This window comes from Oxyura jamaicensis, chromosome 15 (genome assembly GCF_011077185.1).
Source record: "Oxyura jamaicensis isolate SHBP4307 breed ruddy duck chromosome 15, BPBGC_Ojam_1.0, whole genome shotgun sequence".
In the NCBI taxonomy this organism is placed as follows: domain Eukaryota; kingdom Metazoa; phylum Chordata; class Aves; order Anseriformes; family Anatidae; genus Oxyura; species Oxyura jamaicensis.
In genome coordinates this window covers 3,098,676-3,113,676 of record NC_048907.1, presented here as the reverse complement: position 1 = coordinate 3,113,676, position 15,001 = coordinate 3,098,676, and the positions used below count along the sequence as shown (strand labels likewise).

General features: G+C 44.0%; 1 protein-coding gene and 1 long non-coding RNA gene across 3 annotated transcripts in view; one reads left to right on the top strand and one right to left on the bottom strand.

Annotated features, from left to right (window-relative positions):
* The first annotated feature begins 169 nt into the window (after positions 1–169).
* LOC118175020 lies at positions 170–1,465 on the top strand. The gene is made up of 3 exons (XR_004754853.1): positions 170–244; positions 353–496; positions 690–1,465. It is a non-coding gene; the product is annotated as an uncharacterized LOC118175020 (long non-coding RNA).
* A 4,734-nt stretch (positions 1,466–6,199) lies between these two features.
* The window catches only part of ATP2A2 (ATPase sarcoplasmic/endoplasmic reticulum Ca2+ transporting 2), a 45,167-nt gene continuing 36,365 nt past the window's right edge, over positions 6,200–15,001 (bottom strand). The window contains exons 16-21 of one of the 2 annotated variants that reach the window (XM_035340882.1): positions 14,722–14,924; positions 14,209–14,294; positions 13,623–13,756; positions 12,510–12,627; positions 12,275–12,395; positions 6,200–7,300 (exon numbers count right to left, since the gene is read on the bottom strand). In XM_035340882.1, coding sequence (XP_035196773.1) covers positions 7,287–7,300; positions 12,275–12,395; positions 12,510–12,627; positions 13,623–13,756; positions 14,209–14,294; positions 14,722–14,924 — 676 coding nt within the window. In that variant the 3' untranslated portion in view covers positions 6,200–7,286. Of the gene's footprint in view, positions 7,301–10,844; positions 12,396–12,509; positions 12,628–13,622; positions 13,757–14,208; positions 14,295–14,721; positions 14,925–15,001 lie in introns of both variants that reach the window. The other variant, XR_004754849.1, reaches the window with a different exon arrangement.

Genomic DNA, 15,001 nt, shown 5'->3' with positions numbered 1-15,001 from the left:
GTCCAATTACATCAAAGTCTCCTGACGGGCAGGCAGCAGCAGCACATGATGCTCAGCTAACGAGGGGTTTTGGGGGCTTGGAACATCTCCCAGTTGGGCTCCCTGGGGCTGTGAGGGTTTAGCAGTTGGCAGAGGTGAGATCTGTATGCTGGCATCTGATCCAAGAGCTTGATCTGGCGGCACAAAAGGCCCTGTTCCTGCATTGGCTGGAGAGATGGCACACTGCTTGTGCATTGCTGTAAAGGTCACTAAGATGCCAGCTCTTTCCCCGAACTATTTATCAGATTTCTGTTGTTCTGCTTTTTGCCTAATGTTTGTTGTCTAATACATTGTGTTCTCCCTTGATGTGTAGTATGGTTTGAAGAGCTGAAGCTGGTAACTTGGCTTCATCTTGTTGGATACTAAGTGGTTTTCCAGGAATCTTCAGCATGATGACATCAGTAGAGCAAGAACAGCAGTATGCAGATAGGAATCTTCTTTACACTGGTTGGTCTGGGTAAGCTGCAGTCCATATGGTTCTTGGAATAAATGTTTGTAAAGCCTGTCGGCTGGGAAGCCAGCGAGTATCTGCAGTCAATGACTGAGGAGCTTTTCTGCCTTGGAAGATTTGATGGGCTGGTAGCCAGCGGTGGTGCAGGCAGACCAAATTGGAAGATTTCCTAACCTCAGTTTTTGGTTTTCCTCCTTAGGTCCACAGTGAAAGCAAGGAGGAGGCAACGTTTGCACGGACTGAGCGGGCTGTCAGTCTGGTGGACCTGAGTGATCCTGGAATGCAGGCATCTTCTAAACTGGCCCAGAACACAATTCGTGCCTTCTGTAAGTATCTGCTGAAGTATCTGTTTAATGAGGGGAAAGTCTGGCGTTATTCTGAAAAGCAGTCATTCCTGTGTTAGTGTAAATTCAAGCTGCCTGGATAACTGCTGGATTCTGGTGTTGCTGCTCCTTGTTGCAAGAGGAGAAGCTGTGTATGGAGATGGACTTGAATGCTTCCTCAGCTCGCTAGGACAGCTTTTAATAGGCAGGCAGAAAGGTGGCTTCAGCTAACCACTGTCTGTTCTGCAGAGGATGCCACACTGCAACTCAGACAATTAGATAAGGCTGCAGGATTCTGTCAAATGTTCACTTTCCTTACTGAAATGTTGGGCTCTATGAAGTTTTAAGGACCTTCCACCCAGTAACACTCCATCCTTGGAAGTATCTGAGTTTTTGCAAGAGGGGTTTAACTCTTCCCGTGCTGTGCTTTGATTTCAGCTTTTGTTCTTGCTGCCTCTATTGTCTGAAAAGAGCAAATAGGAAGGCGGTTGGTTTGATCTCCCTTTGTGCTGTGATCTACCATCCATAAATCCTGAGGTTTTACATGGTGGAAGGAAGAACGTGCACCATCTGGCCTTACGTCGGTGTAGACACTTACAGGGGCTAACCTCGCTGGCTGCTGGGCTCTTTGCCTTGGGAAGGAAACGGAGCTCCTGGGCATGGCCTGAAGGGTGAGGTTGCTCTTCCTCTCCCCTGCCCTGAGGGGAGGGAAAAGCGTGTGTCCTATTTCTAACCCTGGATTAGCCCTAGTGCCAACCCCATGACGGCTGCTTTTTCACAAGGGTGCTAGCGAGAGGAATTGAGTAGTTCTGTGGGACGTTGCCAGTGGGGCTTTCACTGAGATGGAATTGTCCTGATGAAGACTTCAAAGACAAATGGCAGCTGGTGAGGGGAGGAGACGAGCTCTTAATCCCATTATGCTTTAAAAGCAGGGCAACAGCAACTCCATTTTGTGAAAGGCCGGATGGTGTTAAGTCTTCCAGCGTACATCTGTCAGAAAAAAAAGCCCTTGTGGTTCGGGCTGAGGACTGCCTAATGAGTGTGTGGAACCTGATTAGCATAGGAAGAGCTAAATGCTGAACTGGTCTTACCAGTGCAGCTCCGAGCACATGCAGAAAGGCAGCAAAAGGTGTCAGAGCAGTTCCAGGAAGAAAAGAGGTATCCTGGGGAGTCTGTGTGCTGCGGGGTCAGTGTCAACTGGAGAAAGGAATTTTCCAGGACTTTAGGTGCTTGAATTTTACTTCAACACCTTTATTATCTCTGTCCTTCAACCCAAACTAAGGGAACATCTTGTTCCCCACTGCTGTGGACAGCCACCAGCAGCACTCGCTTTCCTCTGTTTGTTCCATGCGCTGATACAGATCTGGTGCTGCGCAGTGTACACAGTCATTCCTCGGGCTAGTTTTGGCACGTTACGTGCAGCTTTTTGCTGTTTTATTGCGGAATCTGATTGACTCAACACTGGGATGTCGGTGGAAAGCTCTGCAGTGTCACTCTGGGAGATTCCGTAATTCCGCAAGGCAGAGAACTTGTTAAAGCAGGCTCGGGGTGCTTTGGGAGCTTGGCCTTGTTTTCTGACAGGCCAGCTGCGGTTTGCATGCATCGTCTGATGGACTGGAGACTGAGTCAATGCTGCAGCGATTTCCTTCTGGTTTTCTTTTTGATCTGTGAAACGCCTGGGAGCTGTGTTGAAGAGCAGCACGGTTTTGGCGAGCAGTCCGTACCCAGTCAGTGCTGCCTGGCAGAGGCTGAGGTTTCCAGCACCTGCCGGTTGTTCTGTGAGCACGGGTGGGTGGATTCCTGTGTTAGCGGTTCAGCGAAGGTACAGAGCCTCATGGTGGATGTCCTGAGAAGAAGCTGGCAGTGTCCATAAACTGGAGGCCTAGATTTTATGATGGCACAGAATTTGGTACCTGTAACCTGTATCCTGAGACAAAGCGTGCCCAGGGCAAGGCAGCTACTGCAGGACAGGGCTAGAACTGCTGTGTGCGGTGTGGTGGGATGAGGAATTCTTGGAAAACTGAGTTGCACCATGAATAGGGGCTGTTGTTGGCATGGCAGCTGCACATCAGCCTGGCTACAGACAGTGAGTTTGTTTCAGGAGCAGAAAGGACGCACGTTGGGGTGAGCTCAGGGGTGGTGGGAGCTTTCCTGCGTGCCCCTGTTTTGCTTGATGAAGGTTGGTCTCAAACTGAAGGTCTCTGCTAGTGCTCGAGTCCTGCAGGAGGGCAACAATAAGAGAAACTGACTTTTAAGTTACAAATTCTGTCTGGGGTGTCGTGCCTCACTGAATGCAGGGCAGGGCAGGAACAAGCACAAGACCAAACCGTCGATGTTTTGCAATCACAATGCGCTGGAGCTGTGTGACTTGGTTCTGAATGCATGAGCTGGTTGCAGCTTGATTGTTAGCCTCTGATGTTATCTCACCCCAATAGTAAAGCCGTGTTCTTTGCCTGCCTCTGTAGGAAAAATTGACTCTGCCACCGGCGAAAATAGCATGGGTTTATAGCAGGCCAGGCTTATCAGGTCTGGGGATTTTGTTGTTGTTTCTGAAGTCTGTTTCAGTTGGTTATGGCAGCTCCGTCTCAGAGAAACACTGAGCTGGACGCGCCAAGCAGCTCTTGGAGGCTGGCCATTGCTGAAGAACAAGACTAGAGAATTTTACCTCTCTTCTCTTCAAGCTGGTGATGTCAGCAAAATCCTGTGTTATTCCTAGGATTATGTGCGAGTGTGAGTTCATACTGCCTCCAAAAGAACTAATTAAAAGGGAAGTTTCTGGGTGCTCTCATTTTGTGCATTCCCTCAAGCTGCTCCAGGAGGCTGATAGGGCCTGAATGCATTTTTGTCCCTCTGTCTCTATTTAAACAAATAGCAGGGGGCTTGACCTCGTTAGGCAAATAGCTGAGCCTGCTAAACCGATGTCAGAAGGCTTCTGAGCACTCTGAGCCTGGTGACTGACGATGACAGGCCAGGAGGGATGTTTTGGAGCAGGCGCCTTGAAGCAGCAGTCTCTTGGGCTCTGCTCCTGGTGGTGGGGCTGGTCGGGCTCCTTGTCAGGGCTGCGTGTGTGCGGAGACATCCCACATGCCGTGCGGGCACGGCGGGGCATCGCGCTCTGCCACAGAGCCCAGTCCGTTTTCCTCTTGAGGTGAACTTGCAGGGTTTCTTCAGCAGCCGTAGATCTGACCTACATTTTCCACGTCAGCCCCAGGTCGTAGCTCTCGATGCTGCCCCACTTAGCTAAGAGCTTTTTGTGCAGCATCCCACGGGCTTTGCAGAGCCTCGGCTCTTGGCTGCAGTTAACAGCCTCTGAGGTGTCCGTGGCTGATAGCAGAACCTGAGGCCATGACTGCAATTAGATTGGTTCCCTCTGGTAGTTATTGTGCGTCTTCGGTTTGGGCATTGAACAGCAGCAGGCTTGTGTTAGATTGCTGGGGAAAGAAGTTGGCTGGTGGTGGGGAAGGTACCTGGTGCTCTGGTAGAGTTTGGTTTAGAGCAGTCAAATCGTTGGGGATGAAATGTTCTTAAACTCTTCAGGTGCTCAGAGCTCTGCAGGCTGAGCAGAGGGTGGGATGCTCTTCAGTCTGCGGCTTCTGTGGGTTTGGCCCGTAGTTTTTCCTGAGGCTCTTTTTCAGAGCTGAGGTTGTGAAACAAATGAGCTTTCTCCTCTACCGAGTGCTTTCCTCATTTCTCACCCACCCGCCTGGGGGTGGCTGTGGGTTCAGATCTTACAGTCACATTCACCTCGCTGTGAAACGGGGCTGTTTTCTGCCCCCTCTTCTGGAGTTTGATGTAATTTGCCTGAGATGCCTGAGGGTGCTGGGAACCATTTCTCTTCCCTCCACAGCTGTCAGAGCGGGGCCCATCCATGCGGTGCTTTGGAGCCAGGGCTGTGCAGCAAGGTGAGGAGGAGGAGGGGGGCGATGAAGCTGTTTATCTCAGCATCTCTTACCCCAAATGCTCTCGCACTCGAGTACCTAGCAACCCACTGAGCTTCACAAAGTTTTCTCTGTGTGGCTCTACTCCAGAAGTGCTGCTGCAGTTCATTCGGGGACTAGTTATTCTTGCAGATCATAACTAAAAAAATGTTTGAATGTTAAGGGTTTGGTCTCAGTTCACTCCCCAGTGATGTGCTGTCAACGCAGAAATGCCGAAACCATCCTCGCACTGTAACTAACCGTGGCAGCAGCACGGAGTGGAAGCTGAAGCTGTTTGCTGAACAATGAATTAATATAATTTCCAGTCTACGTTTGGTATCGGTGCTGTTGACAAGTATTTATGCAAGTAGTAGAGGGCACCAGCTCAGCTGGGCAGCAGGAATAACTTTTACAAGCTGTTGGTGCACTACATGTGTGCATTCTTCTGAGAAACTGGACTTCAGCTGCCTTTAGTCGATAGAGAGCTTTGTTTTTCTCATCATTTCCTGAACACCAGCCTGGAGATGTTTGTTAATGGGGCAGTTTCTTCCCTAATGGGCTGAACAAATGATTTTAATTGTTTAGCTCAGGTGTCTGTGCAGTGTAACGGACAGCTGCTGTTTGTTGGCCTGTGCTGGGAGCAGCTCGGTGAGGTTATTTGGTGACAGCGCTATTGGTGTGCGCAGGAGCCGGTCTATAAATAAGGTGGAGGGAAGAGCTGCAGCTGCAGATAAAAGCTGTGCTGAACTCGGTTCTGACAGCCTTGGCCCAGAGGTTAGGAGCAGAGCTCAGCTTGCTGGGAGCAACACTACCATAGTAGGAAGCAGCCTTCTCCTCCAGCCCTATGTATTAATGCAGCGCCTACCATCATATAGCCGAGCTCAGCCGCGGAATTCGGCTCTAGTATTTTTAAACCTCGTGCTGTTGTGTTTGAAGGGGCTCAGACATGTCACCTAATTTGGATAACGCTGTTTGCTGGCACTGTGCTGCTATCGTGGGCTAGTTCGAGAGGCATTACAGTTAATTTAAAACACATTACTCCCCTTTGAAGTTGGCTGATGTTGCATAGTTAGAGAGGCTCTGCTTGTGCCCTTACTTCCCTCCACTTACTCCAAACAAAACGTAGTTTATGGGAGTCAGAGCAGAGCATTACAGGGCACTTGGCTAACCCAGCTTTACCCTTCGGAGTGCTTGAGCCTTGCCTAACGCTGTAACAAGGGCTCTGATGCTGTGACCTAGTGGGACCTGCACAGCTGCAGCATGCTTACCGGCAGAATTGCTTAAGTTTTGAGGAATGGCGTAAGCCATGACGAACAAAAGCAGCCATAAGCAGGCTGTTCGTGGCGTGTAGCAAGTGCACTCTTAGATAATCTTGGTTAATCTTCCTTTTGCCTATGGAAGGGGGAAGAGGCCAGCAGCTACTAGGGGCTGGGGCAATTTAGGAATTAGAAAAGGACAAAAAATAGAGATGTAGTTGGGAAAGAAATGTTTATTTTAAGTTTCTCAGAGGGATTTACAAACAATGGAGCATTTTAAAAAAAATTGAGTGATCAAAGTACTTGACAGTGTCCCTTAAACACACACACAAGCCCCTGGACAGAGGAAGTCACACCAGCGAGGAGGTCAATACTGCTGGAAGAGCAGCTGGCATCTGCATAGTTCTAGAAGGAAAGATTGCAATGCTGTTGGTGCAAATATGTGTCATCCTGGCATTAATATAAGAGCACGCTGAAGTATGTACGCATGTACCTGCGGAAAACAAAGTGCATAAAATAACACACAAAGTATGTATTGTAGAATAAATTTATTTTACCTGATACAAATGAAACTAGGTGTGATGCTTCTTACTGTCAGCATGTAAATAGACAACTGATCTTATTTACAACTTCTAAAGGTCATACATGCAGTTGTGGTAACTGGCTAAGTCATTTGCTGCTTTCTAAATAAATGCATCACAATATTTTGTATTGCACCAACATCTGTCTTACTGCCTTAGATTTAAATAAGTTACATTACAGTGCAAAACAGGTTGATTTGCACACATGATAAAAAAAATCCAAAGGTATGAACTGGAGGCTTACAGTTTAACATTCATCTGTAATCTTTTCAATGAGTTTTATAAATAGGATAGCATTGTACATAAGCTGTTATAGAGTAGTATGCTCGGATGATACAATACAGAGATTTGTCTACAACCGAAGGCATGCAGTTTTGATATTGTACATTTTATAAACTGACATTTTACATACAGGAATATGGAAAATTGGCTGACAGCTCGGCGATTCTTGTTCAAAGATAAACTCTTCTCCATGTTGCACAGAACCCAAACTTCTCTGGAGAGAGTTTCCAATTCTGTAACTATATTGCACATTTGTACATCTGAAGTCCTAATGGTACCACACATTTCTTCCACAGAGAACACAATGAGTTTTGTTTTTAGGGAAAGCAAAGAATCTTTACACATGATACATGCAGAAGTTTTGGTAGATGTGTTGCTAAAAACACATGCACGCAACAAAACAACCTTACATTTCTGCAAAATTGTTTAGGAAGCGATTACTCCAGTATTGCTGAAAAGGAAAGAAAGAAAAGGAAACAGTTAATAAAAGGATGAATGCAAAGTATCATGATAAAAGCAAGACTAAGATCAACAGTGACAGAAGAAAGAATGTTAAGCCTGATAAGGACTGCTCTGTCATTGAAGGGACACTCTCAGGTTACTTTGTTCTTACAGCCCAGGACACTCTGGATTATGTCTCAGCTCTTCTGAATTCAGCAGAGCTCCCTTTATCAGCAAAGTCAGCACCTCCTCCAGAAGACCATAAATGAAAGAGACTTGAGGTACGTTCGGATAGTTTTTGCATTGCTTTGCCTGACTAGTGGTAATAGTAAAAAGTAAAGGGAGACTCTTCTGTCTTTCAGCTTCTCGTAGTACCCAGTTTGAGCTATTTTTTCCCGTTTTAAAAAAATAATCTTTAATGGTGTTTTTCTAATCAAGGCATTATAGTGCAAGCTTGGCCCTGAAGTGACCTAACAATGTCCCTTTTTCAAGTTATGCAGCTTGTTCTGGGAAGCAGTAGGAAAGCTCTGAAGAAGTCATTAAACTACACAGATTAATGCGTAGGCAGAGGGTAGAGTGCAGTATAGCTACTACTGTACTGTACCCCTAAAATACAGCGTAAGGTTAGCCTTGGGTCTGGAAAAAGCCTTGGGTCTGGAAAAAAGTGTACTCTGAGCGCCTAGAACTAAATGGTGGCTCTTCAAAACACTGCTTAACACTAAAATTTAGGCTCTCCTGCTAGGATTTGAGAATGCATAATATTAATGTAATTAAGGATGTAATTAGCAGAGATTAGGGAAACAGTTAATGGTTAGAAGTGCGAGAAGGTAAACAAGACAGGTGCAAGAGACAGACAACCTTGTATCAGTTTTACCTCCCTTCATCTCAGCAAATTTAACCATCTTTAAGCAGTTTACCATGTATGTTCTGTGCATCAGCTGTGTTCTTCGAACAGTGACAGAGGACTGCTGTACTGCATTTTATCATCAGATTAAAAACTCATTTTCTTACCATGAGCCTTCTCCAGAACGGCCTCTCTACAACCATCAGCTTTGCAGCACTGTGAGACACTGGTACATTATTTTTCTGCAGCTTCTTTCATACTGATTTATTTGCAGTAATGCTTTGAGAAACCAACCATAGACTATTTTCATTTTTAGTGCCTGGGTACAGGCAAGAAGGAGCAGCCAGTTGTGCAGCTCAAAACCAGTACTTTGAATCACTCGCATTTGAAAACTGAGACACCTGGGGCACGACAAAGATAAAAGCCTTTGTCTCCATGTTGCTGGCATATGACTGCGGCTGCCTGACCATCATCTTTGCTCTGCTTTGGACCAGCCCACAGAACACTTAATTCAGGAGGCACTGCTGTCATTGCAAAACCCACCAGTTTCCCAGCATAAGCTGGGATCCTTCCTGGTGTTTCTCACCTATGATACCATCAGTCACAACCAACGTTAACCTTACGTACCCCTCGCATGCTAGGAAATAAGCAAGGTGTGAGGAGTTCAGAAGACCAGAGAGATGAAGCTCAGTGAGATCAGAGTGAACAGAAACAAAAGGTATGAAGTTATTTTCTAAAATTCAGATGGGAAATAAAACCTGAAAGCCCACAGCAGAGCAATTTTAGGGCTGGGTGCTTGACTACAGGGGAAGAAGCATATGGTAGGTCTTAATGTTTGGCCAGTCCAGACCACACCAGGCTGGCAAACATCTTAATAGTGGCAACACCTGGAGAACAGAAGTTTAACAGCAGTTGCCACTGAACCAGCAATAATTAAGTACTGATCCTAGGGAACCCTATTGCTCCATTTCTGCAAAGAAGTTTAGACAGCAAGACTAGGAGACATCTAAAAAAAAGAAAAAGAAAAGCAAGGTAGATTAAGATCGCTTGGGCTCTTTAGGCATACCCTACAAAACCAGGCTCCTGAGGTTCTAGGAGCCATCAGGAGGGATAAATGACACTCCATTCACCCACCAGCTGTCTAGCTTTCAGAGGTACTCTAAGAAACAGAAGGCTCCTACTGCAAGTGAGACCCTGAGATAACTGATACGAGTGAGCCCTCAGCAAGACTTGTCTTCAACATGCACAACTGAGTGTGCCAGACAAAGATTCGACAGAAGGTGTCAAAAGACTAAATTTTAATTAATCCATTTTCCCTGCCAGCATCTTAGAGATGGGGAGGGAGAAAGGTGTTACATAGCAGGCTGATTTGGTGTACAGTTCTTTTCCTGTCTATTACAGGAAGAATCACAACTACTGCCACATACGTGGCTTAGAAAAGCACGCCAACATGGGTGCTCTGGAGGTTTACACAGAGCCATTGCTCAAAGATGCAGTGGCTGTCCCTGCCCCCTTGAAAAAATCTGGCCACAATTCTATTGTTTCCAACAAATGACAATGGACTTGGACATATTTTGATCCCAAGGAATTCTAAATTACATGACAAGTTTCCTGTTTGAAGGAACAGGAGCAAGCCTTAAAATGCTCAGTTAGTATTCAGACAGCATCCGACTGGTGCTGGCCATTGGTTTTGTGGTATGCAAAATATCCAGGTTGGCAAAGACAGGTTCTTCCTTGCATAGAGGGCATTCAAGTGAGTTCAATGCTTACAGTTCTACAAAACACCTCTTACATCATCACATCTACCTGAGTCACTTCAGCATCAGTTAAAGTATATCAACATTTCCATAAACATGAGTATTCGCAACGTAGTGGGCTTTCAAATAGGGTCTGTGCTCTGAGGTTGGCATGTACATCTGAAAGCTTGAAACCTAAAGGATTAATCTGTGCTCACTGGATTCCAGCTGGCACTAAAAGAGCAGAGAGGAAAATGGAAGTTAAAAGCTACGAGGAGTAAGAAAGCTGTTTGAATTTGGTTATTAAAGCAGATTTCGAGCCAACACAAGATAACACAGCACCTGCTACTCAACAAAGGCATTATGACCCTAGTACAATTTTCAAAGACTATCCTGTGAAGCCAAGACTGTTCTTTTGTCTTTTTGTATGACCACTGTTCAAAGTGTTTCCATTCACTGGAAACAATAAGCTGTTTTTGCAAAGAGGAGCAGAGAAGCAACTGCACATTGAGCACTGTGGATTGATTATTCCTAGAGAAGGGCTGGTGTGCTCAGAGGAGGAAAAAGCCTCGGAGTAAACCAGCACCTGACCACGAGTACTAGTGTTCTGCACACTAAACATTCAGATAAACACTTGTCATTGTCTTAAGTTACAGATTTATCCAATTTCATCTCAAACTTAAGACAAAAAAAAGCTGTAGGATCTGAGGTACACTAAGGCTCCTGGCTGCTCTAAAACAAGCTCAAAGATGCACTAAAACAAAAGCAAGCGCTTTACCTTCAGAATCAGTAATTTCAGCTTCACACCATAGAACGAGAGTCTAAAGTGGTGATAATAATGTAGCACAGCAGAATTTGACAAAACACAGCATGGGAATGAAGGAAATTACTATTTATTCTTCAACATGTATACAGCATATGCTATTTTACAGCAAGTCACCACTGGCATGGTGAAATGGAAGAGAAATACTCACTTTAGTCGATGAAAGTTGGAAGGCATTGGAGAAAAACACCACAGTTAGGACTGTTAATGACTTACACGTTGTTGATACAGGACTGAATTTGAAAACATGCTTTAACATTTACCGTAATAATGAAGGTGGTTAGTGCCACATTAAAATAAAAATAGTTCTATACAATATGTTCAATTTGGTCATGTGCTATTTACAGATTTTACAAAACACACACACGAGCTTGTTACTTCAAGTCAGGCTAACAACAGGCCAGCAGAGTAACTCCATGTATACAACTTAGCATTAGTGCCCTAAGTGTAGGAAATCCAATTTCTAGCTATGCAGTGCAAGTTATTTTTCCAGGTCTCGTTACAAGTTTTGATCTTAAAGGGGGGAAGAAAGAAAAAAAAAGATCTGACACGTGTAAGTAAGGTATTAAAACTCAAACCCTCTTTTGGAATTAAAACAGACTGTGTTGGTTAAAAAGGCTTGGTTTAGATTTAAGTAGACAGAAGTAAACCTCCCTATCCCTGCATCATGGGCAACACTGGCAAAATAAGGTCCTGTTACAATAAAAATACAATAGACACTTAAATAAATAATCTTTAAAAAAAAAAACTGTGTGTTGAGAATATGGAAGAACCCCAGCAGGCTGCACCTGGAATGGTATTTTCTGCACGAGCAAGATTAGGCATACCTCATACAGAAATTGGTGTAAACAAGGACAGTCAAGAACCAAGAGCAAGGGAGCAGGAAGAGGGGAAACAAAAGAAATCCTGACCAAGGTAGCAGTACTCTCTACCCAGTGCAGAAAGTTCGGCTTATGAAAAAAAATAAAACCTGACTGTATGACAAATTAAGTTTGGATGATCATGCAGAAGACAAACAGTTACATGCTTTTTTTTTTCTTTTTTAGTTTTAGACAACACACATTCATTCCCTAAAATCTGCTGCCAATTTAGTTTGATAGTGTCCGCTGGCTCAAAAAAATTTACTTTTTTTACATGATGAATAGACTATTGAACAGAACACTGTACATGCTTTTCATCTACAAAAAAATTGCATAAAATAGTGTTAGTTCTCTGTACATGTCAATGGACACTTTAACTGTGTATAAAAGAGGAATATATTGCCCCCACTGAAGTCAGAAAAAGCAAAAAACCAAAATCTAGAGTATGAAACCTCCATCACCGGCAAATATGTTCATGTGAAAATTCAGCAGAAATAGACAGTTGCTCTAAACAATAAAAAAATTGATTAAGTTAAACTTTTTCTTTCAATGTAAAACTGTCACCATGTCAGTCAAGACCAGAACATATCACTAAAGTTAGTGTCTGTGCTGTAAAGCCAGATAACCAAGGGCATAGTAATGAACACAAACGGCCAGGAAACTCCTTCGGTGCATGCTGACAAAGAACACGGTTTGGTGGCAGGCCGCACACTATCTTTACCAGGTTCCAGGTAGTTACGGGCCACATATTTAAGTGTTTCATCCAGCAGAATGACAGGTAGTGAGATTTTCAATACCATCAGCCACTGCGTCACATTCAGAGGTGTGATCTGGAAGATAATCTGAAAGAAAAGCCAAGTATTACACCTTTTGCTCCTCCTCCACCCCTTGCCTTAAGCTCCCGACAAGTTTTTGCTCCATCTCCAAGCTCAGGGATGAGGATATAAAGCACTTACTGGCAGCGGTTCCACGTAAAGGATAAGGAAGTGGAGTGACATGGACAAGCAAATGGCGCCCACCAGCCAGATGTTCTCCCACGGGGGCATCCTCATTAAGGACTGGTTTTCTGACAGACTGCAACAGAAACACGGTACGTGTGTGTGCATACACGACACCAACAGGAAATTCAATAAAGAACTAAACAGCTGGAAAGAGCAGCAAGGCACTCCCTATGGTTTAAGTAGGTTACAACTTTATATTCACCCTGGAAGACTGCTTCGCAGAGTGGCCACAGTTCAGTCTCACGTTTGTTTTTGAAAGCTTTTGTGCATTCTGCCCATTCCTGACCTAATCTACTTTTTTTTTTTTTTTTTGCTAAGACCCTGATATCCTCTCCACAAGAGGGAAGGATGTGAAGAGGGAATGCTGGGTTCAACAGCATGAGACAGAATCCTCCTGTCTGTCAGCTGCTGGGGCCCTGTTCCTCCCTCCCCATCTCCTCCAAAGCTCAGTTATAGACTGGAAATACAGAGGGGGCCACGTACTTGCTCCTTATTCTTTAAATCCACTCTCCAGATTCAATCTGCAGAGGAGTCTGGGATACAGAACACCAAATGTAGAGCAGTACCTTACTATGTAGGGCTACCGCAGTACACTTTCATTTAAAGCTGGTTTTTAAAATTAAGTGACCTCTAAGCTATTTGAAGAAAATACCCTTGACATCGTGCTACTTAGTGGTTTCCATTTATAATAACATTAATTGGCTAAACCCACACTCCCTTCGGGCAGGAAAAATTTTCCATATCTTCAACATTCTTATTTTAGTTCTCCTTGATATCACATGGGAGGGATAATCTGATTAATTAAGCTCAGATTAAAAGTAACGGAAAATATGTCAGTTGCTTATGCTGAGTAAAGTGCCAGAATGAACTGAAAGAATTAAAAATACACCTTATGATAAGAGATCTCAAATGTTATCTACGAGAGAGTCATTGTTTGCACTGCCAGGATTTGGCAAGGAAGTATGACTCATCGTTGAGCTGTCCACGCACTCGGAACCAAACTGCACAGAAGGTGGGATTTTGGATAAGCTACGCAAAAGCTTTGCTTTCTGATGTGGAGATACAAACCTGTTGAGAGCATTGCACATCTCTATGGTGACAAGTACAGAGAGAGCCATTGTCATTGGATACGGAGACTCAAATACCACACAGTCGACACCAGAGAAGTCAGGGTTGTCCTCTTTGCACTGCAGAAAATGGCTCTGGAACAGAACAATGTGATCTCATTTCTACAGCTTAACTTTAAAAAGTAAAAACAGGCTATTAGGAACTATGTAGTAGTATAAAAAACTTCAAATATGAATCCTACAAGCACCACACTACAGAAGAGACAAGGAGACAAGTATCTAATATGACACTACAAGCACCAAAAATACAAAAAGCTTTTGCCAGCTTTATAAAAATTTCTGTTAGTCTTTTACTCACAAGACACCACTCAGTCCTCCAAATGGTTTAGAAGCTCAGGTATGCCCCCTTTGCGCTTGATCACGATTGATTAGTCTTTAAACTAAGTTTTACTTTAACAAGGCTGAAAGAATATCTCATTACATAAAACTTTTTTAAAATAAGCTACTGTTTTTCTATAGTCATTTCAAGAAAAAAAGTATAAAAAGAATGTGCCCCTTTCCCCCCAGAAATTAAACCAAGCACGTACCAGCTGATAAAAGGTAACTCTTGGACCACCATCAGCAGCAATAAACCACCAAGCAGCAGCACCCACTGTGGCAGCACCAACATAACCTTAAGGAAAAATAAATAACTTTTTTCAGTGTTGTGAACTCTATGTAAGAGCAGAGCTCACTTGCCACATCTAATCTCCTACTTCGAGACCTCCAAGTACTGTAAAAAAAGACTAATTTATCTAAAAGATAAATCTAGAATCTAATCAAAAGATTCTGATGAAGTGGTGAATGTCCGACTGATGTTATGCAATTATGACTTTTTTTGCCTTTGTTAACGAAAAGAAGAAATTACTGCTTTACCATTCTACCATGGCATTGCCTGCAAACGTACAGAGTGAATCTCAGAAGAGAATACCAGTTCTACAGATCATCTATTGCTAGTTTTCAAACTTGAGCAAAGGTTAGATATTGCTTTCAAAGAGGGCCTCAAAAAAATCTACATGCTGTAGTTACTTAAGAGAAATAAGAAAGCTCTTACTACTTACATCCAATAGCTAGGTAACGGAAGAATAGCCATCCACTGATCAGTGGCTCTTTAGGGTTGCGGGGTGGCTTATTCATGATATCAAGATCAGGAGGATTAAAGCCCAGAGCAGTAGCAGGGAGACCATCCGTCACAAGGTTTACCCATAACAGTTGGACAGGAATTAGAGCTTCAGGAAAACCCAGGGCAGCAGTCAAGAAGATACTATAAGAAAACCCACCAATTATAAGCTTACTTTTGTGAACACAAATAAATTCAGTGCTTAAGTTTAAAGCATCCTT